At 34.3% G+C, this 27,649-nt stretch overlaps 1 protein-coding gene across 4 annotated transcripts in view; it reads left to right on the top strand.

Annotated features, from left to right (window-relative positions):
- Exoc6b (exocyst complex component 6B) overlaps positions 1-27,649 on the top strand; it is a 564,580-nt gene that overhangs the window by 280,651 nt on the left and 256,280 nt on the right. For all 4 annotated transcript variants that reach the window (XM_010609609.3, XM_010609607.3, XM_010609608.3 and 1 more), the window contains one exon: positions 8,111-8,290. In XM_010609609.3, the coding sequence (XP_010607911.1) occupies positions 8,111-8,290 (180 nt within the window). The remainder of the gene's footprint in view (positions 1-8,110; positions 8,291-27,649) is intronic.

Raw genomic sequence — 27,649 nt, 5'->3', positions numbered from 1 at the left:
CCCCCACAGCCAGTCTAAACTCTTTCTTATATGTTGTACAAGAAAATAACGATTCTCTCAGTTGACCTCATCATAAGAGTTCTAATTGTGGTTTAAATATTCACAGTTATGACTGACATCGATATCAATTTAAATTTTCTACTCAGCTATTTCCTCTCTGTGTCTAAATTCTAATCTTCACTTTTAATGAGAAATTCCCATCCCATGCTACTGTATTTAGTAATTTGTAATTGTTGTATAAGGCCAAAGCACTAATTTTGATTTAGTATTAGATCAAATGGGAAAATGATACTCTTTTAGAACAAAACAAAGATTAATAGTAGAGTTTCTAGAGGGTAAATGTCTTAGCCTTAATAAACTCTTGTATATTGCCATGTGAGCTTTAAATTGCTGCTAACCAGAAAAAGCAACAGAGTAACATCTCAAACTTTAAAAAGTTGGTTTCTAATGTGAGAACTAACCTATGTGGTTTAAGGTTTTGTTATTGTTGTTATTTGATTGTTTTAGTTTTGAAACAATCTGTGTCATCTTTTTGAAATCCAGAAATTCTTAAATGGAGTTAAAGTTAAAATTGTGATTTATGTCCCAAATTTCTATTTTTTTTCCTCTTTTTATACTCTTTATTTATTAGTACCTTCACTTGAGGGCAGGCAGAGTATACAGATCAAATTTGCTTTATTCTGCTATTGCCTTATAAGAGAAATTAAAACTGTTGGTGAAACTTATTGTTTTTCTGGTATAAGAAAAGGTGCATTGTTGAGCCATGCAATATCCTTTGTATACCCACATGTGTAGATTAGCTATAGACCAAGTTATGTGTTCAATAGGTGACCAGGGATTGTTTTAAATTACCAATAGAATTTCTTAAAATTCATTGTACATCTTATATCCATGTTATTCGTTTTACATTTATCAATAATGTCTAATTTCAAACATTGCTTAGTATCCATGGAGGATTTGTTGTATGACCTCCTATATGTACAGAAATTTGCGTACATTCAAGTCCCTTGTATAAAATGATTTTGTTTGCATATTTTCTGCATCTTTAAATCATCTAAAGGTTACTTATAACTACCTATGCAGTGTAAATGTGATGTAAATAACTGATATACTGTATTCTTTAGGGATTAACAATAAGGAAAAAGTCTGTACACATTCAGTGCAGACACAGGTTTTTCCAAATATTTTCAATCTGTGGTTGGTTGATTTCATGGATGACCGTACTGATACAGAAAAGTACTGCCCTTCTAATGAGGAGATTGAGTACAAAATATGAGCTGCAGAATGGCTTTAGGCAGTTTATTAAGAATTATAATTACTCTTAAATACTAGCATTATTAGGGAGCATGGGTAATACTCTATCCAAAAATGTTTTTATTTACACTACTTTGAAAGGCAAAATAAATACAGATCGAAATGTAAAGTTGATATTGTATTATAGGAAGAAAAGGTCTAAAGGTGTAGGGGAAGTGGGAGGGATAGGGAAAAGGTAAGAAGGGAAAAGAAAAGATACAAGAAAAAGAAAATAATGGAAACAAAGTCTTTGTAATTAGGGAAGGGTGGAGGGGGTAAAGGAAGGGCAGGGGAATGGGGGAAAATGAAAATCAAGATATATCATGTAAAGGTATAAGATCCCAATGATGATTGTAACTGTACTGTATACCTAAAATGCACCAATAAAAAAATTCTCTAAGAGAGAAATTTCAAGAGAGTAATAGTTCAGTGTTAAGTTAGAATAGGGAGTTATGGAATTAGATGGTTAGGTGCATCCATATTGGTGTATCATCTGGGAAATATTTTGTATTTACTGATGCTGTCCCAAACTTATCTCACGTTTTTCCATTTCAGTATATTTTCCAATCATGTTTACCAATCCTCTCCATAAATGGCTTGAGTGTTTTGTTGTTGTTCCAACATTTAACATGCTAGTCAAAAATGTGAGGAAGACAGAAAGTCTTAGAGGTTGAATAGTTAGTTAAAGGCTTAGAGAAACAGAAATGCTTAGAACCCCTGAAGGTCATTTTTATAGTCCTTATTGGAAACAATAATTACTTAAAACACATTGAAAGTTTATTTTTACCATGGCTGTTTCAGTCTAGCTAATCCAGAACTCAGTATAAACATGATAATTATAACAGCTTCATGTTGTATATTTTATTAAGCTACTGTTTCCAGAAAAATTTCCCTTACAGATGGAAACCTTTATGCTGGAAGAGGATCAAGAAGAATCAGAAGTCTTCTAGTTATTTTCTTGCAGAATTCCCTCTTGCTTTTTTCCATATGTGACACAAACTGCCATTTGTAACTTATTCATAAATCTGGCCTTACTTTCTTTTTTTGGGGGGGGATACTGGGAATCTAACTCAGGTCCTTGCATGCCTTATTTTCTTACAAAAGAGAATTAAGGTATTTATTAATTTATTACCTTAGAAATATTGCTTTCATATCTATGATATGACACTGTATTCTTAAATGTTATATTCTGTGGGGAAGAAAACCAACTGTAAGTTCCTTAAAGAACTATGCAAAAAGTAGTAGAATAATGTATTAAATGCATTTACTTCCTCATCAAGTTTTTATAAAGTGTCTGCTACATACTTGGCAATGTTATAGGAATTAACAAAATAAGTGAGTCTCCTGAATTTACTGAGCTTATATTCTAATGATTTGATAGGTGATTAAAAAAAAATCTAATATAATGTCAGGTGGTTGTAATAACAAGGGAAAAACTGACCCAAATAACTTTAAAAATCCCAAGTCATTTGGATTTTCACTAGATGAGTATTCCAGCCAAATGAAATGGTGCAGTGGAAAAAATAGCAAAGCGGTTATTCCTGCAGTGATATTTCTCTGCATGGTGGTATTATACATTGAGATGGGGAATATCTATTATGCTTCAAGAGTATAGTAGATTCAGGGAATGGAGGTTTTTCATTTTTTATATATTAAGCTTGAGATATTTATTTGTCATCTGCATAGATACATTAATTAGGCAGGGCAAAATGTTAGCTGTAGAAAACATTTAGAATTAATCAGTGTAGAGATATATTCGATGCTGTGAGTTTGACTTTCTTCTGGGAATTTAGTATAAACAGAGAAAAGGACTGAGGTCTATAGGACTTTAACAACATTAGATTCAGAAGAGGGAACTACCATAATGACAGTGATAGAAAAAAGAAGTAAATAACCTACAGTTAATCATTTTTTAAAATTAAAAACCTAGGTATTAAAAACCTAGAAAACATTGTATAATTTTGTTACAGTAAATTTGAGATATATAAAAATATATGATAAAAGTGATTTTAAAAGATACAGGGAAAATCTTAATTGATTAATAACTGTAATAAACAGACATTAATGAAGACTTTAAAATTGTACAAAGTACAGATTATTTTACCAGTGAATTCATTTAGGATTTCAAGAAACACATAATTACCATTTTATATCATAGAAGAAGAAGAAAAGTACTTCAAGTTTTTCAGTAATCAGCATAAAATGATTCAAAATAAAGACAAGACAAAAAAATAATGTGAATAATTAAAGGTAAACAGTGATGTCAAAATTATAAATAGACATTAAAAAAATTTTTAAATGAGGTGTTAAAGGTAGAAATGCAAAAATGATTAATATTAAAGCTTAAAGCTGTTTAATGCTTTAAAGATAAAATGAGAAAATAAATGAAAGTTTTGAAAAGTACTAAAAGGATGCTGTATTTTTATGTCAGCATCTGTTACTATGAAGTCTTTTATTTTTAAGTGATAAATTCAGGAGGCAGAAAGTAAGGACAGAATTGAACTGAGTGGCACCATCAATGAATTAGATCTAATTTATATTCGTAGAATACTTCATCTAATAAGAGCAGGATACAAATTCTTCCTTAGCTCATACAATACATTGAGCAAGACTGACCATCCACTAGACAATAAAATACTCTTTACCAAATTATAAAGAAATAGAAATCATAACAAAACTTGCTCTCAGAACATCTGGAATTAGAAATCATTAAAAAGAAAGATAGCTAGGAAATCCTCAGATACTTGTAGATTAAACGGTACTTGTAGATCCCAAGGGGGGAAAAATGGGGTTAAGAAAATTTCACAGGAGGACATGAAAAATATTATATTCTAAGTGAAAATGAAGATAAAACTCACCAAAACTTTTGAGATTGAGTGAAAGCATTATTTAGAAGGAAATTTATAGCCTTATAGCATATATTAGAAAAGAAAAAAAGAACTAAATTCAATAACTTAAGCTTCTACCTTTAAGAATCAGGAAAAAGAAGAGCAAATTAAATCCAATAATCAAAAGGATAGAAAAAAATAAAAATAAGAGTACAAATCAATGAAAATGAAGATTAAAAACACAATATTGAAGATCAACAAAATTAAAAGCTGATTCCTAGAAAAGACAATAAAATTATTAGACTTTGAGCCTGGCTTACCAAGGTTAAAATGACCTGAGACACTAATTGCTAATACCGATATACTAATAAATGAAAAGAGACACCATCACTAATGATCCTATTCATGGTCATTAAAAGAGCAATAAAAGAATATTCTGTACAGTTCCTTACAATTTGAAAACCTGCATAAAATAGATCAATTCCATGAAAGACAGCGTGTTAATGAGTTTTTCTAAATACCTTAGATAATCAACTTAAAATGAAGAAAGGTTTATTTGGCTCACAGTTTTGAATATTTTAACTCACAACTGATTAGTTCCTTTGTTTTGGGTTTGGGGTGGTACACAAAGTACATCAAGGAGGGCATATGTGGCCAGGGAAACTGCTCACTGTATGCTGGCTGGGAAGTGAAAAAAGAGACACAGGGGCCCAGGATCCTATCATATCTTTCAAAAATACACTCTTAGTGACCTGACTTATCACCAGGTGTAAGGTCCACCACCTCCCTGGAGTTCTACAGGGTTTGGGGACCAAGCCTTTAACACATGGGCCTTTGGGTGAAGGAGGAGACATAGGATCCATACTATAGCAGATACATCATGTCAAATTTCATATAAGGAGAAATAGAAATCTGAATATCTTTTTATCTCTTAAATTGAATTGATAACCTTACAAAACTAAAAGAAACAGGACAAGATGGGCTAATTTTACCAAACATTTAAGGATGAAATTACAACAATTCTCTATAATATTTTCCAGAAAATAGTAGTAAAGAAACATATTTCTGAACTTATTTCATGAGGGCAGCATGACTCTATATCATAATCAAATGTTATAAGAACAGAAAATTATAGACCAATATTGATTATGAACATGAATTCAAAAATCTTCACAAAATAGAAAATTAAATGCAACAATGTAGTATAAGATTTATATGCTACAACCAAGTGGGATTTATTGTAGGTCTGCAAATCTGGCTCAAAAAATATTAACTTGTAATTCATCATATAAAAAAGTAAAGAAGAAATAGTTATATAATTATATAGTAGATGTAGAAAACACTCAATTATAATAAAAACATCAGCAAAGTAGGATATGGAGCTAATTTCCTTCACTTGATAGGACCATCTATCATACGTAATCGTCCGGTGTTTTATAGCTAAGACCAGGAACAAGGCAAAACTCTTCTCTTCCACCACTACTAATCACTATCCAATAAGACAAGATAGGAGAACCACGCCTGCTCCCAACCCAGCCACCATCGCTCAAGCGCCGGGAAGGTAGCTGCGCGGGCGCCCCTGAACCCCCATAATCCCCCCACCCCCCCACACTCTCAGACCTCTTGACTGTGCAAGTCTTTGGACCCACTCTGCAAAGACAAAGGTGGTCATCAAGGGTATTTTTCTGAGTTCCCAACTTTGAACATCTTTAAATAAAGGGCGTGGGAAACCTTTAATAGAACATTGGGGAGTTCAACCATTCAGAAGGATGGGGAACTCAATCTGGGCCTTGTAGCCCAAGGTCAGTCAGCGTCAAGGGGTTCAGCAATCAGCTAACTGAGATCAGAGGTCTTGCATCCTCGCTCTGTCTGAGCCATTAAATGGTAAATATACTATATTGAATATTGAAAAAGACATGTTCTGGACTGCTTCTTGATTTCAATTTAATTCAAATGATTTAAGGGTGATAGACTAGTGACTACCACAGGTGGTCAGTGTCCAAGTTGTGCTGGATCTTAATGTGTTGCTGATTGTATCAGTTGGGGTAAAGCATTGCCATTGATTTGATGAGCTGTTTTCTCTGATGTTATGAAGATGAGAATGTCTGTGGGTCGTTAGAGACACAGAAGCTCAATTAGTTAATTAGCTCAATTAGTTAATAGTTAATAGCTCCATTTAGCCTTACACAATATATACCTATTTCAAAATGTCATTTTATTAATGATAAATATATAATTTTGTCAATAATATATTTTAAACAGTATGCACCTGTTCTCACTGTATTAAAGTGTGTAAATATAAAATTACATAGATATTAAATAAGTTAAAATGTAAAGGAGGGTATAAGTTAAAGAGAAATTTATAAGGCTTAATTTATAGGCATCCTTTTCTAACTGAAGGACAGAATCGAATCCATTGTATTGCTTAGAACTACACCTGGTCTGAACAGAACAATGAATAGTGAAATGAGTCTTGACCTCTGCCTTCTGATTTCAAAGTTTCTTAGTGTCAGTGATGTTCATGAAGTCATTAGATACAGAGTTCTTGAAATAGAATGCATTTGGAGTAGATTTATATTGAACACAGAAATCATGGAAGCTATAGAAATTAAGTATGCCACCCAGAAGAAATGAGAATATTTGAGACCAGAGTAGGGGGAAAATACAGCCATGAATAAACTTTCCCATAGAAAGTCATAGGAAGACAGATGTTTTCTTTTCCTTTCTTTTTATCACCCTTACTTTACCTTACCTTACCTTCATGCTAGAGGTCAAATACTCAGCCCTATGCTTTCCTTGTAAACACTCTACCATTGAACTATACCCCTAGCTTAGGAAGACAGTTTTAACTAGAGAATGTTTAACAAAGATCAAGTAAAATCAAACTGAAAGATAAATATTGGTTGTGGCAGCAAGTAGTTCTTGGCTTCAGAAGCTGTCTCTTTTGTCAGATTTTTGGTATTATCATTCTGACTGTCCTGGTATAATATATGTATGTATGTGTGTGTGTGTGTGTGTGTGTGTGTGTGTGTGTGTGTGTGAGAGAGAGAGAGAGAGAGAGAGAGAGAGAGAGAGATGTGTGTATATATCATATATACACATCCTATAATATTAGAGCTAGTGTTCATCATGAATCTTTTATATAGGGTATCTCACACGCTGAGGTGATCCGGGAACTTTTAGCATCTTTAGCATCATTCAGGGTTAGTTTTACATATAGTTTATTTTGGGAAACATCATCATAATATGTCAATCTGAAAAAACTTGACTATAAAGAAAGCAGAGAGCTCTGACAGTTACCAGTGATTGAAACTGAAGGATACATGCAAACAATGTAAAGAAACTACTGGATAGAGAGGTTTGTCTTGTAGGAAGGAGATTTCTTGGAATTATCGAAGGCACAGGATCCTGATAATAAGTTTAGATTTGAACACAGATATGAAGCAGGATGCAGATTGCTGAGAGTACTGAAGTTAGTTTCCCTAATTTAATGAAGCAAAAGAATAGCATATGTGTGTGTGACAGGGAGGGATAGAGTAGCTGAGGGAGGGAGGGAGAGAGAGAGGAGAGAGACAGGAGGAGAGAGAAGGAAGGAAGAAGACAGATGAGAGGAGGAAGAAGGAGGAAGAAGAGACAAAGAGGAGAGATGGAAGGAGGAAGAAGAATAAGAGAGGAGAGAGAAAGACGGAGGAAGAAGGAAGACAGGAGAGGAGAGACAAGGAGGAATAAGAGAAAGGAGAAAGGAAGAAGAAGAGGAAGAAGAAACAGAAAGAGAGAGAAGGAGGGAGGGAGGGATGGAGGCAGACACCACACTGCTACATTGCTTTTGGAAAATAAAAATGGACACTGTGATAGGACTCAGTGTCCCCAGTTGTGTTACTTAATGGATATAAATGTGAATTGGCTCTAAGTCACATAAATTTCTGAATGTTTTATATTGGAAATCTGAAAATCTAAATAATTCTATCAAATTTAATATTATTTTACAGGATGCTAGGCATGCAGCTGAAGAGGAGATTTATACAAATTTAAACCAGAAGATTGATCAGTTTCTCCAGCTGGCAGACTATGACTGGATGACGGGAGATTTGGACAACAAAGCTAGTGATTACCTGATAGACCTCATTGCCTTTCTGCGTAGCACATTTGCTGTGTTCACACACCTTCCTGTAAGTGATAATTGCTCTTATTTTGCCTTTCAATACAGAAAAATGTTCTCTTAAACTTTAGTTCAGTTTAAGATGTTAGTTTCGGATTTAACTAGCCAGGAGGTTCTTTGGTATCTACAAATTCAGATATATTTATCAACTTTAATGATATTTAGAGAACTCATCTATTATTTTTTCATTGACCTTTTTCAATTTGTGTATCCTAAAAGTGGTTCCTACTATCATGTCTTCCTACTAACTTGAAGATAATTTGCACAAAGGCATAATGAAAGAAAGACATTTTGGTAAACATAAAAGAGAAACTTAAGTTTGAATTTCAGATATCTTTTAGTTTTACTACATCCTTTGTTTTTCTATAAACCAAAATTGTCTGATAAAAATCTTTTTATTTAATTTCTTTGTTTTCTTGAGAATATTAGTCACAGAGATTAAAAGTCATTGTTTATTGGTTCTTATGTCTTAATTACCTATATGTTGATTGATTTATGATGTTTTTTCTTGGTTTTCAGTCATGTGGTCTTGTGCTTTTCTATTTTCTAGTACCTTTGTGGTTCATGTTAGAAATTGTTTAAGATGGTGGTCCCTGGTGATAATATCTTCCACCAGGAAAGGTTCATTCTTTCTTTTACTGGGTAAATATAATAATGGGTAGATGAGTTTTGGTTTGAGAGTGTTCACCTTAGTTCAATCAATCATGGAGTGATGTGGGTGAAGCTATGCTTGTACTTATAATGTATCTCTGGTTTTCCCTGTTGCTCCTGTGGTTTCTTCAGGGCTTTTAATGAGAGCCAGGCACATTATCTTTTCTTCAGCACCAAAGACTGTAGAAATTTTTGTTTTTCAGAGCAACTGTATCTATTCAGCCTCTTGTTTTCTTTAGTTTTATTAATTTGGCAAGTGTCTTAAGAAAGAGTCTTAGAAATACTCAGATCAGCAGTTAATAACAGGATAAAAATGTCAGTGTCTGCTTACTCCTTCAAGAATGCTCATGGCTTCCTATAGTATCAGTATTTGTATATTCACTAAATTCATGTGTTAAATCCAAGTACCAATATGACGATAATAGGAAGTGAGTCCTTGGGAATGATAGATCATGAGGGTACACCCGCATGAGTAAAATTAATGTCCTTAAAGAAGAGGCTCCTGAGAGCAGTTTTTTTTTTTTGTTTTTTTTTTTTTTTTTTTTTTTTTTTTTTGCTTCTATCATCTGAGGATACAACAAGAAGATGCCTTTTATGAAATAGGAAGTAGACCTTCACCAGACACTGAGCCTCCTGGCATGGTGATCTTAGACTCTCTAGACTACTACTGTAAGAAATAAATTCTTGTTGTTTATTAGCTACCTAGTCCATTTTATTTTGTTGTTGCAGCCTTTATGGATTATGCTCTCCTTGAGGTTCTTATGCATTTTTCAACTAGTGGGTCATTTTCTCTGAAAACAGTGATTGTGGGAGATTCACTTTGCTTTTCAAAGGTTTTAATTTTTCAATCCTCATTTTTATCAACTGTGTAGTTTTTGAATTCAGTAAATGTCTTGAGGGAAAACCTGTCCTTCAGATCTCTGCTTTGGGTACTTTTAATCGAAGGGGGCAGAGAGAGAGGGAGGAGAGGGAGAGGGGGAAGGGGAGACGGAAGGAGTGGGAAATGGTTTCTTTCTTTTTTTTTCAGCTGTAATTGAGTTTATTGGTACATTTTAGGTATACAGTATAGTTACATTCATTGTTGGGATCTTGTACCTCTACATGACAAGTCTTGGTTCTCATTTTTTCCCCTTGTCCCTGCCCTCCCTTCACCCCCTCCTCCCCTCCCCATCTACAAACACTTTATTTCCATCTTTTCATTATCTCACATTGTTTTCTTTTCCTTTATTCCCTTCCCCTACCCATCCAACCTTCCCTACACCTTTAGCTCCTTTCTTCCCCATTTCTAAATGTCAGTATTCTTATTAGGATCTTATGTATTATTGCAGATTATTCACACCAGAGAAACTATTCAGTATTTACACATGTGTGCCTTATTTATTTCACTTAGGAGTATATCTTCATAAAGAATGAGAAAATAGATTCATTCATGGGAAATGGTTTCTTTACTTCCAGTAGCAACTCTGTCTGGATCTGATTGTTTGTTTCCCATGTGGCGCTTTAAAGCTCCCAGTGCCAGCTACAGATCCTAAGCTTACATTTGAAAGGTTCTGCCCTCTGTACTTTAATTTCCTTTAGTCCTTACTGCTTCATAACACTTCAGTGTCTTGAAGACATTTTTTGCCTTCCTTTTTAAAATTTCTTCTACTTTTTCTTAGTGAGCGAGTTCACCTGCAGAAAGCGATGCCACTTCTTGTTTCATCCTAAAAACAATACTCAACAAAAGCAGCACAAAAAACTCTTACCAATTAACTTCATAATTATGAATAAAAAGTAAATAAAATTTTAAAGTGAGTTTCAAGTGTTTTAAGAAAGTAATTTAGTATTGTCTAATAGGATTTTGAAAGACAAGGATAGTTCAAGATGTTTAAAAATCTGTTAATATGATTTTTTCACATTAGCAAGTAAAGAAGATAAAATATCTTCTCATGTTCCAAAAGGACATCATATATCATCCGGCCTAATTTCTTTTTTGGTACCGGGAATTGAAATTGGCACCTTGTCCTTGCGAGGCAGGCGGTGGAACCACTGAGCTAAATCCCCGGCCCAAGCTGAATTTCTTGATTTAAAATCAAAATTTACTAAAATATAAACTGTATAATTATCAACACCATGATAAAGTACATCTATTTGAAATTTAGCAGTTATTAGATATTTTACAGTGACATGTTTATTTACATTAACATGAGGAGTAGGGTGAAGATGTTTCCAACAAAGTTTTAGAAGTTTGATCAAATCAGGTTAAAAAAGATTAAATTATAATTATTAAAAGGGTTAAAATATTAAATTCTAATTATTACATTCAGTCATTGTATCTTAGTCTCTGTTGCCATAAAAAAATGATATCTGGGGAATTTGTAAACAATGGAAATTTCTTCATGTGTCTATTTAGCAAGTAGAAAGCGAAGAATATATCGCAAAGTAATAATGAAGAGATTTTGAATATGCAAAAATAAATACAATGGTCCAGAATAGGAAGATTTCATACTGTGGTAGATTTTTTTCAGAATTAACCAAATTATAATGAGTACCCAGTGAATTTGTCAGAGATTTACATTAGCAAAATAATTCTAAAATGGATTTGGAAGCAAAACTGACATTTCCTGAAAAATTATGGAAAAGAAAATTTGTGTTTGGTATTTTCCTGTTAGCTACAAAAATGTCATAAAGCTAAATCTTTTAATCTTTTTCAAACTGGAATAGATTGATAGATTAAGGATTTGAATTCAAACTAAAAATATTTCAAAGTGTTTGGAAGAGTTTTGTGAAAAGGTGGCACCTGATAAAGTTGCCATTATTGTCTGCCAGTTGGAATGAAAAGATCGTAAGGTACATGTTCTATATATCTAAAGGAATTCTGTTGTGAATACGTATTAACATTTTTTAAAAAGAAAATAGATGGAAACCAATAAAATCTTGTTAAGTTTTTCTGTAACCTTGAGTTTGAATTATCTAACGATCATATCAAAGATTGAAATCATTAAAAAAAGCTGATAATTTAACTCCCAATAATCAATATTACAATACATAAAAGGAGCTTATAAAGAAAATAAGATGCACACTCATCATTAAAAATAATTGCAACCACTATTTCCAAAGGTGAATATCTGTCAGAAAAATGCTCGCAGGTGGATTGAAAAATTTGAAAAATTATGTTTAGGCATTCAGAAAAGGTTGACGGCAATGTGAATGAATGAATGTGTATCTCTGCTAGTAAAGCATACTAAAGTTCTGGAATACTTTCAGGTATAAACTTGCCTAATGTAAAGTAGAAAATGTTAGAATATATTTGTCAAAAATATACCTGGAAATAGGTGTTCTGATACACTGCTTGTAAAGGTCTAAATTGTTATAGTCTTTTTGTTGGTGAGTTTTTCAGTATGGCTCAGAAATCCCTTAAAATGTACTTTTTATGATGCAGTTCCACTTTTGGAGTTCTAACTTAATGAAATAAACACGGGTATGTTATGTAATTGAAATATAAGTATGTTTCTCTATACTTTTAGCCCTTTTCTTCCTATTTTGCACTATAATTATCCTATTAGGATCTTGTGTACTATTACAGTTTTTCACAACAGAGAAACTATTCGGTATTTACACATGTGTGATTTATTTATTTCACTTAAGAGTATATCCTCAATATGTATCCATTTTCCTATGAATGACTCTCATTTCTCCTTCTTTATGGCTGAGTAGTATTCCATTTTATAGAAAAACCACATCTTCTTTATCCAGGATGTCTGGGTCAAATGGAACCTCTAGTCCCAGCTTATTGAGGTATCTCCATATTGATTTCCATAGTGCTTGCACCAGTCTGCACTCCCACCAACAATGGAGAAGGGTTCCTTTCTCCCCACAACCCCACCAACATTTGTTATTGGTTGATTTCTTGATAGCAGCCATTCTTTGTGGGGTGAGGTGGAATCTCAGTGTTGTTTTCATCTGCATCTCTTGAATGACCAGTGGTGTGGAACATTTTTTCATATATTTACTTGCTGCTTTTAATTCTTTGAGAAATGTCTATTCATTTCAGATGCCCATTTTTGAATTTGGTCTTTATATTTGGGGGGCATGATTGTTTTGAGTTCTTTATATATTTTAGATAATAGTCCTTTGTCTGAGGAGCAGCTGGTAAAAAATTATTTCCCACATTGTAGGTTGACTCTTAGTTCTGTTGATGGTTTCTTTTGCAGTGCAGAAGGATTTTAATAATATGAGATCCCAGTTGTTGATTCTTTCTGCTAGGTTCCTATGTTACTGAGGATTTGTTCATAAAATCCTTTCCTATGTCAGTGTCTTCAAGAGTTCTGCCTTACTTAATCTTCCAGCAAGTTTAGTGTTTCTGTTTTAATGTTTAGATCCTTAATCCACTTGGATTTTAATTTGGTGCATGGTGAAAGTTAAGGGTCCAGTTTTAATTTGTGGCAGGTTGAAATCCAGTTTTTCCAACACCATTTATTGAAGAGGCTATCTTTCTTCCACTTTGGATGGTCAGCTCCTTTGTCAAAGATGACGTAGCTGAGTACATCTGGAGTTGTTTCTGTGTCTTCCAATCTGTTCCAAAGATCCTCAGGTCTGTTTCTTTGACATTACCATGCTATTTTTATCACACTGGCTTTGGAGTATAGTTTCAAATTGGGAATTTTTATACCCGCTACCATGTCTCTGTTGCCTAGGATGCCTTTTGGTATTCTAGGTCTTTTCTGATTCCAAATGAATTTTTGGATTCTTTTTTCTAGTTCTGTGAAATATAGTGTTGGAATTTCAATTGGCATTGAGTTGAATCTGTATAGCAGTTTCGGTAGTATGGCCATTTTCACTATGTTGATTCTTCCTACTCAGGAACAGGGGATATCTTTCCATTTTCTTATATCATCTTCACTTTCTTTTTTCAGAGTGCCATAGTTTTCACTGTAGAGGTCCTTTCCTTCTTTTGTTAGATTGATTCCTAGATACTTGATTTTTTTTGGATGTTATTGTGAAAGGAATTTTTTTGCCTATTTCTCTCTCAGTGACTCTGTTATTTGTGTATAAGAAGGCTATTGACTTTTGGGTGTTCACCTTGTATCCAGCTACTCTACTGAATCTGTCAATTAAGTCTAGAAGTCTTTTGGTGGAGTTTTTTTGAGTATTCAATGTAGCATATCATATCATCAGAAATTAGTAACAGTTTAACTTCTTCCTTTCCTCTTTATTGCTTTCATTTGTTTTTCTTGTCTAATTGCTGTGGCTTATGTTTCCAGAACTATATTGAAGAGGAGTGGTGATAGTGGGCATCCTTCTCTTGTTCCTCATTTTAACATGAAAGTTTTCAGTTTTTGACCATTTAATATGATGTTGGCTGTTGGTTTTTCATAGATAGCCTTTGTTGAGATAGAGACCATCTGTTCCAATTTTTTGCAGGGTTTTTATCATGAATCGGTGTTGAATTTTATCAAATGCTTTTTCTGCATCTATTGAGATCATATGGTTTTTGTCCTTGACTTTGTTAATATAGTGTATTACATTTATTGAGTTACATATATTGAACCATCCTTGTATCCCTGGAATAAATCCGAATTTGTCAGGATGCATGATCTTCTTGATGAACCCTCTGTATTCTGTTTGCTAGTATCTTAATAAGGATTTTTGCGTAGATATTTATTAAGGAGATTGGCCTGTAGTTCTCTTTTTTAGTTGCGTCTTTCCCTGGTTTGGGAATCACAGTGATACTTGCTTCCAGGAATGAATTTGGAAGTATAGCTTCCCTTTCAATTTCATTGAAAAGTTTGAAGAGTAAGGGCAGTAGTGCTGTAAATGTCATGTAAAATTCAGCAGTGAATCCATCAGGACCTGGCTTTTCTTTGTTGGTAAAATTTAATTACATTTTCAATTTCACTAACTGTAATTGGGGTGTTTAAAATGTTTTTATCTTCTTTGTTCAACTTTGGTAATTCATAAGTATCTAAAAATCTGGCCATTTCTTCTGTGGTTTCTAGTTTATTAGAGTAGAGGTTCTCAAAGTAGATATTAATGATCCTCGGGATTTCTTTTGGATCTGTTGTGAGTACACCTTTTTCCTTCCTGATTGCATGGATCTGAGCCTGTTCTTTCCTTTTTTTGATAAGATTAGCTAAGGGTTTATCGATTTTATTTATTCTTTAAAAAAACCAAGTCTTTGATTCATTTATTTTTTGTATCATTTTCTTAGTTTCCATTGCATTGATTTCTGTTCTAATCTTCATAATTTTCTCTCTTGTTCGAGCTTTGAGTTTTTCTTGCTCTTGTTTTTCCAGTAGTATAAGATTCATCATTAGGGTGTTTATCTGAGCTCGCTCTATTTTCCTTGTGTGGGCATTCAGTGCTATGAATTTTCCACGTAGAACTGCTTTCATTGTATCCCATAGATTCCTGTATGTTCTATTGGCATTTTCATGTATTTGTGAAAACTGTCTGATTTTTTATTTAATTTCTTCTGTTATCCATTGATTGTTCAGGAGAGTGTTGTTCAGTTTCCATGTGTTTGTGAAGTTCCTACAGTTTCTTGTGCTATTGATCTCCAGCATGATTTCACTATGATCTGATAATATACAGGGGATAATTTTGATTCTTTTGCATTTATTCAGACTTGTTCTGTGAGTTAGTATGTGGTCTATCTTGGAGAATGACCTGTGTGCAGCTGATAAGAATATATATTCTGATTTTGTGGTGTGGAACACTCTATAGATGTGTATTAAGTCCATGCGTTCAAAAGCTTGGTTGAGTTCTAATATTTCACTGTTGATTTTTTGCCTAGATGATCTGTGTATTTGTGATAGTGGAGTATTTAGATCCCTCACTACAATTGTATTAGGGTTTATTTGGTTTTTCATGTTACTTAACATTTGCTTTATGTAGTTGGCATTAATATTTGTGTATATATGTTTATGATTGTTATCTCTTCTTCTTGAATTGTTCCCTTTACAAGGATGTAGTGGTCTTCTTTGTCTCTCTTAATCAGTTTTGGTTTGAAATTTACTTTGTCTGCGAATAAGTTTGCTACCCCTGCTTTTTTCTGGGCTCCTATCACAGGGAGAATTGTTTTCCATCCTTTCAATTTCAGTCTATGGGCTTGTTTTTGCACTAGGTATGTTTCTTGTATACAACATATTGTTGGATTTTGCTTCTTAATCTATTCTGCCAGAGTATTTCTTTTGATTGGTGAATTGAGGCCATTGACATTGATGGTTATAACTGATATGTTCTGACTTATCATTGTCATGTTATTGTCCTTTTGATGACTCTTTTTACTCCGCCCCCTCCTTTTAGTTACTTGCCTTGCCTTTTTGATTTGGTCTGTTGGGCCTCATGGTGTTGTTACCTTCCTTGTCTTTTTCTCGGATAATTTTTAAAATTCCTTGTAGCTCTGGTTTGTTGTTCATGAAGTTTCTCAGGTGTTCTTTGTCATGGAAGTATCTTATTTCCCCATCCACTTTGAAAGAGAGGTTTGCAGGATACATCAGTCTAGGTTGGAGGTTGTTTTCTTTTAGGACTTGAAATACCTCACTCCGTGCTCTCCTTGACCTAAGGGTTTGTGTTGAAAAGTCTGCTGTGATTCTGATGGGGTTTCTTTTGCATGTGACTTGTTTCTTTTCTCTTACTGCTTGCAGCATTTTCTTCTGTTGTGTTTCTGGGATCTTGATTGTTATATGCCTAGGTGTAGATTTTTGTTTTTTGTTGTGGCTAGTTGGAGTCCTATAGCCTCACTCATCTCTATGTCTAATTCTTCCTTTCTGTTTGGGAAGTTTTCTGTCATTAATTCTGTGAACAGCTTTTTTAAGTCATTTGTACTTTCTCATGCTATTTCATGAATTCTTTTTAGTCTTATGTTATTCTTCTTTGCATCATTTAGAAGTCGTTGAATCGATTTCTCATTATCCCTTAGTGTTTTTAAGAGACCTCTCTTTTCACGGTCACTGACCTGTCTTCTGTATCTGAAATTCAATCTTCGCTATCTTTTATTCTGTTGCGTACACTTTCAGTAGTGCTTTCAATCTCCTGGATATCTGTTTGAATCTGTTTTATGGATTCCATTTCTTTCCTATGTTGGGCATTCATTGTTTCCATGTCTTTCTTATGCTGAGCCTTCATGGCTTCTATCATTGTCCTGAGCTCATCTATTTTTCTGTCAGTTTCTGTTGTAGAGTCTGGAATCATGACTTCCATTTTGCTCACCATCTGTGTGGTTATCTGGGAAATTATTTCTGTTTTGAATTTTTCTAGAGCCTGATTGATATGTTTTGTTACTTCCTGTGCTATGAGTTCAGGGTGTCCTGCTGGTTCACTCTCAGACTTTTCATCCTCATTTGCCCTACTGTTTGTTATTGGTGAACTGGAAGTCTGTCTTTGTGCCTTGCTTAGGTGTCTTCTCATTTTTATTTTTGTTGTTGAGTTGTCCTTGGTTTAATTTCTGGGTTATTCCTTAAATCTTTGTGATATAGTTGCATGTTAGCTTTTGAGTCTCTAATGCCTCATAGACGTTCTCATTTTCATAATATTGGAGAAAACAACTCATTAAATCAATCGCATACCTTTATCCCAGTTGATACGTTCATCAGCACAATAGGATGTAGCACAAGTTGCATGTTGACCACGTTGTGGTAGTCATTAATCTATCACCTTTAAACCATGTGAATTAAATGAAAATCAAGATGCAGCCCAAAATACTTTTGCAATGAGTAGGCTTTTCACTATAGCATCTTTACCATTTAGGATGGGGGCTTAGACAGATTTAGGACAAGAGGAGTAGATAAGTGAAAGTATTGGAGGAGGTTTCAAGTGAAGCCAGAGGATGTAGAATGACCATACAGTCTTTACAAAACTCTTGACTTCAAAAGGGATAGACAGAGTGCAAGAGTAAGGACAAAAATATATCCCTTTAACAGTAACAGGGGCTATCTTTCCCTTGAAATTACTGACCCATGAGTGAGTTAACATAACAGAAGAAAAGAACATAAAGAAATAGAAATGATAAAAGAAGAAGTCTGAGTTAGGGTAGGAGTAGGAATAGAAAGGGAGATGAGGGATAATATGGTGGAGCAAGAGACTTAGTTGGAGAAAGAGCACAGAAAAAACAAAGAAATTGCAAGGTGGAATGAGGAAAAGAAAGAGAAAAAAAGAGTTTGAAAAGCCTCTTTCAGACTGTGTCTCTGCTGTCATAATATACCATGTGCACAGCCATGTGCAGAACCAAGTCCCCTAATCTCAGCTAGCCAATGGCAGATCCCCATGTCTCAGACTGACTTTAGGCTACAAGGCCTAAATTGAGTTCCCTGACCTGCAATTTCGAACTCCACACAGTTCTATTACAGGTTTCCCCTGCCCTTTCTGTAAAACTGTTCAAAGGTGGGAGCTCAGAAAAATACCCTTTATGACCACCTATGCCTCTGCAGAGTGGGTCTCAGGACTGGCTCAATTAGGAGGTCTGTAGTAAATGGGGGGGGTGTCGTGGGGGTGTTTCAAGGTGCCTGCGTGGCTACCTTCCTCGATGGTGGCAGAGTAGTCAGGGTTCAGCACACATCCACTGGCTGGGCCCCGCAGGTGATGGGAGAGATCTCCCAGACATTTTCTTTATGTCAGTTTATTTTCAGATGCACCTTCTAAGAACATTGTTTTGTATGTCACTCCCTGTCTTCAAAAGTCTTTAATGATTCTGCACCCCTCCTATCCATGTTAAATATATTTCTCCTAATTCTCTTACATAAAGCCACGACTTCAGGCAAATATATGTTTATTGCTCCCAAACATACAATGATTATTTTTGGCAGTAGATACTTGTTTATGATTTTCCTTCTCCTTAGAATTACTTATTTCACTTTATATGTTTTCTTCTTTCCAAATACAATTCAAAGCTAATTTTCCCCACAAAGTCTTTCAGGATTGTTGCTCCTCATTCTCACAGTCCATACCACAGGCTTTTGAATATCTTGTGGATCTTCCTGTCTCCACTCTCTTTTCAAAACTGAAGATATATTATCTTCATTTATCTATACTTTTTGTCATTAATGAAGTTTATAAGTTCTTTGAAAGAGTCTTAGACTTTTTAATATGTCTAACCCAAAGTAGGGTATTGGTGAATGTCAGGATAGGTTAAATATGTTTATTAACAAGGTCAGAGTGAAGGACATCTACCTGTTATTTTTATAATATGTAGAACAATTTGGTTTCCTTTGTAGGATTCCTGCCCATGAACAGTTTGCTAAGTTCAACAGTTCTAAAATAATTGCAAAATAAGGAAGTTTTATATCATTTGTTTGCATATGTGTTGTTTGTTTAGTTTTAGTAGGTTGCTGGTTTTTGTCTTTAAATTTCCAATAATTGCATTTCTTGGTAACTCCTTTGGGAGAAAGTCTTAGGAATAAGAAGTAGCAGGGACCTGAAAACAAAGACATTTTTTAAAAAATAGTTTGCGTAGCTCTATACTCTCAAGAAGTTTAAAGTTAATTTCTTTCATGCCTATTTTTCCTACTAATGAGCATAAATTCCAGATGGAACTGTGTGAATCCCAAGGAGATTTTTTCAGGTCTCTATTCTCGATGCCATGTTGACAATATATATCTTTCTGCTGTTGTCAGACAGGCGCAGTGACTGTTATAGCTTGTTGTTTTAGTCAAGAGGACCTTCTGAAAAAAATGTGTTTTTTAACAAATAATTTGCCCATTAGAAAATGAAATAACTTGATGGGCCTTTTTAGAATGAAAGAGTAAGAAGCACAGGAAATGAAGAAGTCCTAATTATATGGCCTGAGAAATTTTCAAAAATAGGCATATCTGTTTAGTCAATAACAAGATGAAAGAACAGAGTATTACTAATTTCCTAGATTCTTCTGCCTATTTCCCCACTCCTTCTTCCTCAGAACATTGCTTTTTTCCTAGGGTAATCATTCCCTCTGTGTCCAATACTGTAGATTGGTTTTGTCTGTTTGTTGAGTGATAATTGTGTGTACTCTTTTGGGTTACTTGAACATTGCATCTGAAACTATAAGATTCATCCATTGCATGTAAGAGTGGTTCATTTATTTTCATTCCTGTACATTATATGAATATATCACAATACATTATCCATTCTAGAGATGTTCCATATTTGAATTGTTTTTCAATTTTAAATTATTAGAAATAGTGTTGCTTTAAAACTTATTGCATATGTATTTTTGATTATATACTTTAGAATGCAATTGCTGTGTTATAGAGCATGAAAATATACAGGATCTTGCTAGTTTTCCAAGGGATTTTACCAATCTTAACCAGTAGGATATGAGAGTTCCAATTGATGCATATTCTTGCAAACTTTTGCATGTTTCTTTGCTTTGTATTTTTATTCTTTTCTTAGATATTGGTTTTAAGTTGTTGTTTAAATTACCATTTTTCTGGGGACTAATGAAATTGAGCAGCATTTCATATATGGAAGTATCTCTTCAACTTTGTTATTCATTTTGTTTTAATTTGGTCATCTGCCTTCTCTTAATATGTGTGTGTGTGTGTATACATATACATATATATGTATATGTATATGTATGTATTTATGTATGTATGTATGTATTATTTTGGGGGCCTCTGTTTTATTTTGAAGGGGTGTACTGGGAATTGAACTCAGGGCCTCATTTTTGCCAGACAAGTGCTGCACCACTGAGCTGCATCCCCAATGTCAGTATTTTTTAAATGTTCAGTATAAATTTAGATCAGCAGGAGTCATAAATAATTGTCTGTCAAATACATTTACAATCTAATCTCCAAATTTTGTAAATATGGTACATGGCAAAAGGCACATTGTAGAGGTCATTAAATTAAGGTTCTTGAGATAGGGAGATTATATTACTAGGATAGACTCAAGTGCAATTGCAAGGATTTTTAAAGAGGGAGGTAGGGAGCCCAGTATTGTCGTGCATGCCTGTTGACCAGCACTCTGTAAGCCAGAGGGGGCAGGATCACCACAAGTTTGTAGCCAGGCCAGACTGGGCTACACAGTGAGACCCTTTCTGCCTCCCAACACCCATCCCCCAAAAAACCCCCACCAAATGTCATGACAAAAGCAAGAGGTCTGAGTGATATAGCCAGGAACCAAGAACTGTGGGCAGCCTCTGAAAGGTGAAAAAATGAAGAAACAAATTTCTCCTTAAAGCTTACCAAAGGAATGTGGTCTTTAATTTTAGCTATATCTGACCTATCTAGTAAGGTATGTGTATATAACATACGTTCATTTTTTAAATTTCCCATTCCCTGGTCCGTCACCCTCTCCTTCCATCTCTTTGTTTGCATCCTGTTTTCTACTATCTATTTTTTATTTTGCTCCTTAAATTATTTATACTTTGCATTTCTTGTATAAGAGAAACCATGTGATATTTAACATTTTGTGTCTGATTTAATATTATGGTCTCAAGATACCCCCATTTTCCTACAAATGATTCAAATTCATCCTTACAGCAGAGTAATGCTCTATTGTGTAAACACCACATTTTCTTCATTCATGTGTTAATATATATAACTAATATGATTTAGCTATCATGAGTTTTGCTGTTATACACATGGGTATGCATGTATCACTGTAATACATTGTCATTAACTCTTTCGAGAAGATATCTAGAAAGAGAATAGCTGGGTCAAATGAAATTTCTAGTTTTAGCTTTTAAGGAAATCTCCATACTGATTTCCATATTCGTTTTATTGGTTTACATTCTCACCAACAATGTAAAAGTATTGCTTTTCCCCTATAGCTTCACCTGTTATTATTTGATTGCTTAATGATAGCCATTTCTATTTCTCTTAATGGATGGAAGCGTTAAACATTTTTTCCTGTGTTTATTGGCTATCTGTATTTCTGAGACTTTGTTTGATTCAGTTTTCCATTTCTTGATTGAGTCTCTTATTTAGGGAGGGCCCTAATTATTTTGAATTCTGTGTATATCCTCCATATCAGTCCTTTGGTCTAACGTGGTCTTTAATTTTAGAAGTAGCTAGCAAAAGTATTTTTTTTCCCATTCTGTAGGTTTTATCTTCACTCTGATTGTTTCCTTTGTTGAGCAGAACCCTTCTAATTTGATATAATCCCATTTGTTGATTCTTGATGCTTTTTCTTACGCACTTGGGGTTTGGTTCAGAAAGTCTTTGCGTATGCCTATGTCTTCAAGAGTTTTATCTATTTTATCATCCAGCAGATTGTGTTTCTGTTTTAATGTTTGGTTTTTTATATTAGTACATGTTTGTAGTGCATAATGTTTATTCTTAGTGTGGAGTTGTTGCCTGTACATAACACATCATAATTATTTTTTTATCCCTTTTCCTTGCCTTTCCTGTATCTCTTGATTCTCCATCTCCTTTGAGAAAGATCTAGCTCCCTATTATATTTTATTTGTTCTTTATTTATACTTTTGGGTTTCTCATATATTTATTGTGTATAATTGGAATACATAATATTTTCATTCCTTGTTAGTGTTGGTACATGTACATGACACATCTTAATTCCTATTTTCATCCTCTGTCCCTCCCTCCCCTCCTCTCTCCCTCTATCTCTTATTCCCTTTCCCCTTTTAGGAATATTTGTGTTCCTGCTTCCTATTATCTTTTATTTTGGCCTTTATTTATACTTTGGCTTTCTCCTGTAAGAGAAATCATGCAATTTTTAATCTTGTGTGCCTTTTTTACTTCTGTAAAATGTGTGCCATTTAACACTGTGGTATCAAGGTGAATCAACTTCCCTACAAATGTCTCAAATTTACCTTTCTTTATGGAAGCATAGTACTTCATTTTATGTGAACGGCACATTTTATTTATCTATTCATATGTTGATGGACATATAGGCTACTGAATTATGCTGCTATAAATGTGGGTGTGCATGTATTTTTTAATATGATGTCTTTAACTAGGATGTTTCTGAGAAAGAGAATAACTGAGTCAAATGAAATTTTTAGTTTCAAATTTTTGAGGAATTTCCACATTAATTTCCAATGGCTATTTATACTAGTTTACATTCCTATCGTAGAAATGTTCTTTTTCCCCACAGCCTGGTCAATATTTGTTATTATTTGATGTGTTGATGATGATCATTCTTTCTGGAATAGGATGTAATCTCAGTGTTGCTTTAATTTTCATTTCTCTTATAGCAAGCATTGTTGAGCATTTCTTCTTCTATTTATTGTCCATTTATGTTTTGTAACTATTCATTTCAGTTTTTCACTCACCCATTTTTTGATTGGATCTGTTTTTTTTTTTTTGGAGACAGGGTCTCACTATGTAGTTGAGACTGACCTGGATCTCACTACGTAGCCCAGGCTGGTCACCGCACTCCTCCTTCCTCAGCCTCCCAAGTGCTGGGATTACAGGTGTGTGCCACCAACATGCCTGGCTTCATTGGGTCTTTTATTGGGGGGGGGTCCTAGTTTTTTTAGTTCTTTATGCATTTTAGATATGAGTCCTCTGAGGAATTGCTGGTGAAAATTTATTTTGACCTTCTGTTGGTTGCCTTTTCACTGTATTGATTGTTTCTGCTGCTGTGCAGTCTTTTACATTTGATATGGTGCCATTTGTTTATTCTTGGGACTATTTCCTGTGAAACCTGGGTTCTGTTGAGAGACTCTTTTCCTATACCAATGACTTAAAGAATTTTAGCTGTTTTGTCTTCCAGCAGGTTAAGTGTTTCTGTTTTAACATTTCACTCTTTGATCTGTTTTTATTTTAGTTTTTTATGGGATGAAAGAAAAGGGTATAGATTCAATCTTCTACATACAGACAGCCAGTTTTCCCAATTCCACTAAAGAGACAATTTTTACTCCTGTATGTTTTTGGTCACTTTGTCAATGGTCAAGAAATTGAATGTACTTGGCACTTTTTTCTGCATCATCTCTTTTGTTTTATTGATTCATTGTTCTGTTTTTGTGCAAATGCCATGTTGTTTCTATCACCATAGCATTATAATAACTTGAGATCTGGGATTGTGATGCCTCCTTCCTTGCTCTTGCTGCTCATTATTGCTTTTGCTGTTCCTGTGTCTCCTCTGACTCTATGTGAATTTGAAAATTGTTTTCTCTAGTTTTGTGATGAATTCTGTTGGTGTTTTGATTAGGATTGGATTAAATGTATATATCAGTTTTGGAAGTAAGGCCATTTTGATACTATTCATTTTGCTTATTGAAAAACAGGAGATATCTTTTCATGCCCTGTTCCCTTTTCTTTTTTCAGAATAGTATAATTATCATTTTTCTCTTACTCCCTTTGTTAGATTAATTCTCAATTATTTTAATTTTTCTTGAAGGTATTGTGAATGATACTGTTTTCCTAACTTCTTTCTTAGTGTATTTCTTATTGATGTGCTGTTGATTTTTGTGTGTTGATTGTGTATCTTGTTATCTTGCTGAATTTATTACTTCTAGGAGTCTTCTCATGGAAGTTTTGGTTTCTTCTTTGTAATGGAGCATATGATTTATGAATAAGAATGATTTGGTTTTTTCCTGTCATATACATGTCCCCTTTATCCTGCCCAAATGCTCTGGCTATTCTGTATTGAGTAGCAGTAGTGATATTAGACATTGTTATTTTGTTTCTGATTTTAGAAGGAAAGCTCTCCATTTTTCTTCATTTAATATGATGTTGACAGCAGGTTTATCAAAAATGACTTTTATCAAATAGTGGTAGGTCCTTCTATGCCTATTTTTTCACTTTTTAAAATCATGAGTGAATGTTGGATTTTGTTATAGGCTTTTCTTGTCTATTGAGATGATCATGTTATTTCGGTTAAAAGTTGTGTTCTGTGAAAAAAAAAGTGGCTGAGCTTGCCGTTTAGTCACAGAAATACTTTTTTTTGAGATAATCTCATATTTGGGTTTGTAGCATAAATGCTTTTTGTACCCTTCTCCGTCTCACATGCTCTATTAAAATGACATGTCTGTACTGTTGTGACTTAATAAAATTAATAGCTTTTATTTCTCAATCAAGGACATTTTTACATGAACACAAAACCTGAAATTTGTTTTACTTTTATTGCCCTTCAAGAAGAAGGCTTGATTACAAAGATAGCTGGATGCCATGACCTTAATTCAAGTTAAGGCACTATTAGTTGCCCATCATTTCTTTTTCCCAGTCAGGGCAAATGTTAATCCAGTAGAAAAGAGAAATGACATATTTGTGCTAGTACAAAAAGATTTTGATCCTTTGGCCTTTTGAAGGGCTCTAATGGTCTCCCAGGCATTTATTGTATAGACCAGTGATGGCAAACCTTTTAGAGCTTTCAATGATACAAAAGTGCACTGTGGCATGCTTACCATACGTTTGCCACAACTGGTATAGACTATACTTTGAGAACTACCATTTTTTTAAATAGGAGTTCTATATAGAATGCACAAATATTTCCTTCTACTTTGTAGAACACATTAATTTGCCACAACTGGTATAGACTATACTTTGAGAACTACCATTTTTTTTAAATAGGAGTTCTATATAGAATGCACAAATATTTCCTTCTACTTTGTAGAACACATTGTCACTCTCTTATTGGTGTCAGTTTATGACAGTATTATCCTTTAAGAAGTACAAATTTATTTTCCAATATAATTTTTCAAATTAAACTTTCTTTTGTCAGGCATAAAAAATCATAATGCCAGCCATAACAAATTGGTCATATTATCATTTCTCCACTGTACTTCTTTGTGTCATACCTGTCTCACAGTCCCTTTCTTTTCTTCCCTAGCACATTAGAGATATCCATTCTATGTTTTTGAAACATGTGGTTTCTGCTTCCTACAAGTTTGCACTCTTTATATGTTTTCAACTATTTTTGTTTTATGGTTTTAACATTTCCATTAACTTGAAGCTTATTAATTGCTAGGTTGGAGAGGAAAAGGGAAGGATTACAAAAGTAAATCTCAAATATTTGCTTGGAATTAGATTCTTCTAAATCAAAGATTTTTTATTCATAACTGTAGGTCTATAAGTAATTTAGGAAATGAGTATTCAATACTGATTTAAGACCAATAAAACTTTATATGTACTAAATGATAGCACTGCATAACCTGTAGTAAGCATTTAATATTAGCTGTAGTATTTATAACAGATACAATAGATATTAACATTTAAGGATGCTGTAAAATATGTGGCATCAGTTATTTTGAGGTTGTTAAAGGAAGAGTGTTGGTGGACTTCATTGCAGGTGCTAAAGGACATACAAGATATCAGTTCCTGAGGGAACATTTATCTTGCTCTTTCTTTAGGATTTCCGTTTCCTTTAGCAGTGGTCCTTAAGGATCCTTCCAGCGTGTTTTGTTTATCTGTCTTCTTGGTGGAACCTGGCTCCCAAGTGTTAGGCACAGGGTATGAGTCTAATGAGCATATGCTTCATAACTTCAATAGTAACATTTTAAACTCTAGTTTAAATCTGTTTTAGTTCAGCTCTGGTGTTAGTTTATGGCCCCAGTCTACTACAAATTATATGACTCTCATCACTAATCTCACTGTAATCTGTTCTGTTGAGGGGAGTTACTGGAGAAGGGACTATAGGGAGCAGGGAAAGGGGACCTTACTAGAAACTCTGTGGTAAGTTCTAGTGTCCTGCAAGCCACAACAGCACCAGGTGAATTAATTTAATGGACAGAAAAGATAGAAACATGAGACTTAGAGAAGAAACTGAACTTTGGGCTTGATCAGTGCTGCTGTGGGCAGCAAAGACGAAAGATTCTGAGCATGCCCTACCTTTATTTCATACCTTGGGAGTAACAAATGTTAAGAGATGACTCAGAGGGCAGCAGGTTCAGTATCACGATTAATAAATGTAACAGGTGACTCAAAGGGCAGCCTAGGCAAAAATCCTAGCAAAATGAGGAACTATGCAGACGAACATTTTTTTCCTCCCCAGGATGTCCTCAGCTGCTTTAATCTTGCCCTGGAGCATCAAAGCATCACCAGACCATTGAGGTTTTAGCTATGACCAGAGGCTAAATGGAATTATGTCTGTACATGCAATAGCTGACTTGTAGATAGGAGAACTAGGCCTAATAATTTTAATTGTGAAATGATTTCCCCCCAAAATTATGTAGAATTGCTCCTGACAAGGTACAATTGTATTATTTATACTAAAAGTAGAAGGTCAAAAGGAAATTCTAGTTACATTATATCTGATTTAAGAGTTCCTATAATTATGACATATAGCACTTGATCTGCTTTTGAGTATAAACTACCTCTCCTCCACTACTAAACAATAATACGTTTGTGGGTAATTTATGAATGTGTGTCTTATGACTCACATTGACCTTTTTGTGTAAGTGTTTGTGGTGCTAAGGTTAGAACTCTGGGCCTTTGCACTCAGCTATATCCCCTGCCCCCTTTACATATTTTTTATTTTGGAGTCAGGGTCTTGCTAAGATGCCTAGGTTGTTCAAGCTTCCAGTCTCCCGGCTTCAACCTCCCAGAGTGCTAAGAAAATAGGCACATACACCCAGCTAACCTGATTTTGCTATCTTAGCAAGTAACCTCTCTGTTTAATTCCTTTATGTTAAAAAAAAAATTGAAGGCCATGTGGCTAACTTTTGAAGGGAGCAAAAATTTTTAATTAATTAATTAATTTGCTGCACCAGGGATTTAACCTAGGGACTTCACACTGACGTACATCCCAAGCCTTTGTTTGATTTTTAAATTTTGAGACAGGATAAATCAATAAGCTGGCCATGTTGGTCTCGAACTTGTAATCCTGCTGCCTCAGCCTTAAAATCTACTCTTTAACT

The sequence above is a fragment of the Fukomys damarensis genome, unplaced genomic scaffold (genome assembly GCF_012274545.1).
Source record: "Fukomys damarensis isolate Sample0158 unplaced genomic scaffold, DMR_v1.0_HiC HiC_scaffold_2, whole genome shotgun sequence".
In the NCBI taxonomy this organism is placed as follows: domain Eukaryota; kingdom Metazoa; phylum Chordata; class Mammalia; order Rodentia; family Bathyergidae; genus Fukomys; species Fukomys damarensis.
The sequence above is the reverse complement of the archived record's forward strand: the minus strand, read 5'-3'. Positions and strand labels throughout refer to the sequence as shown.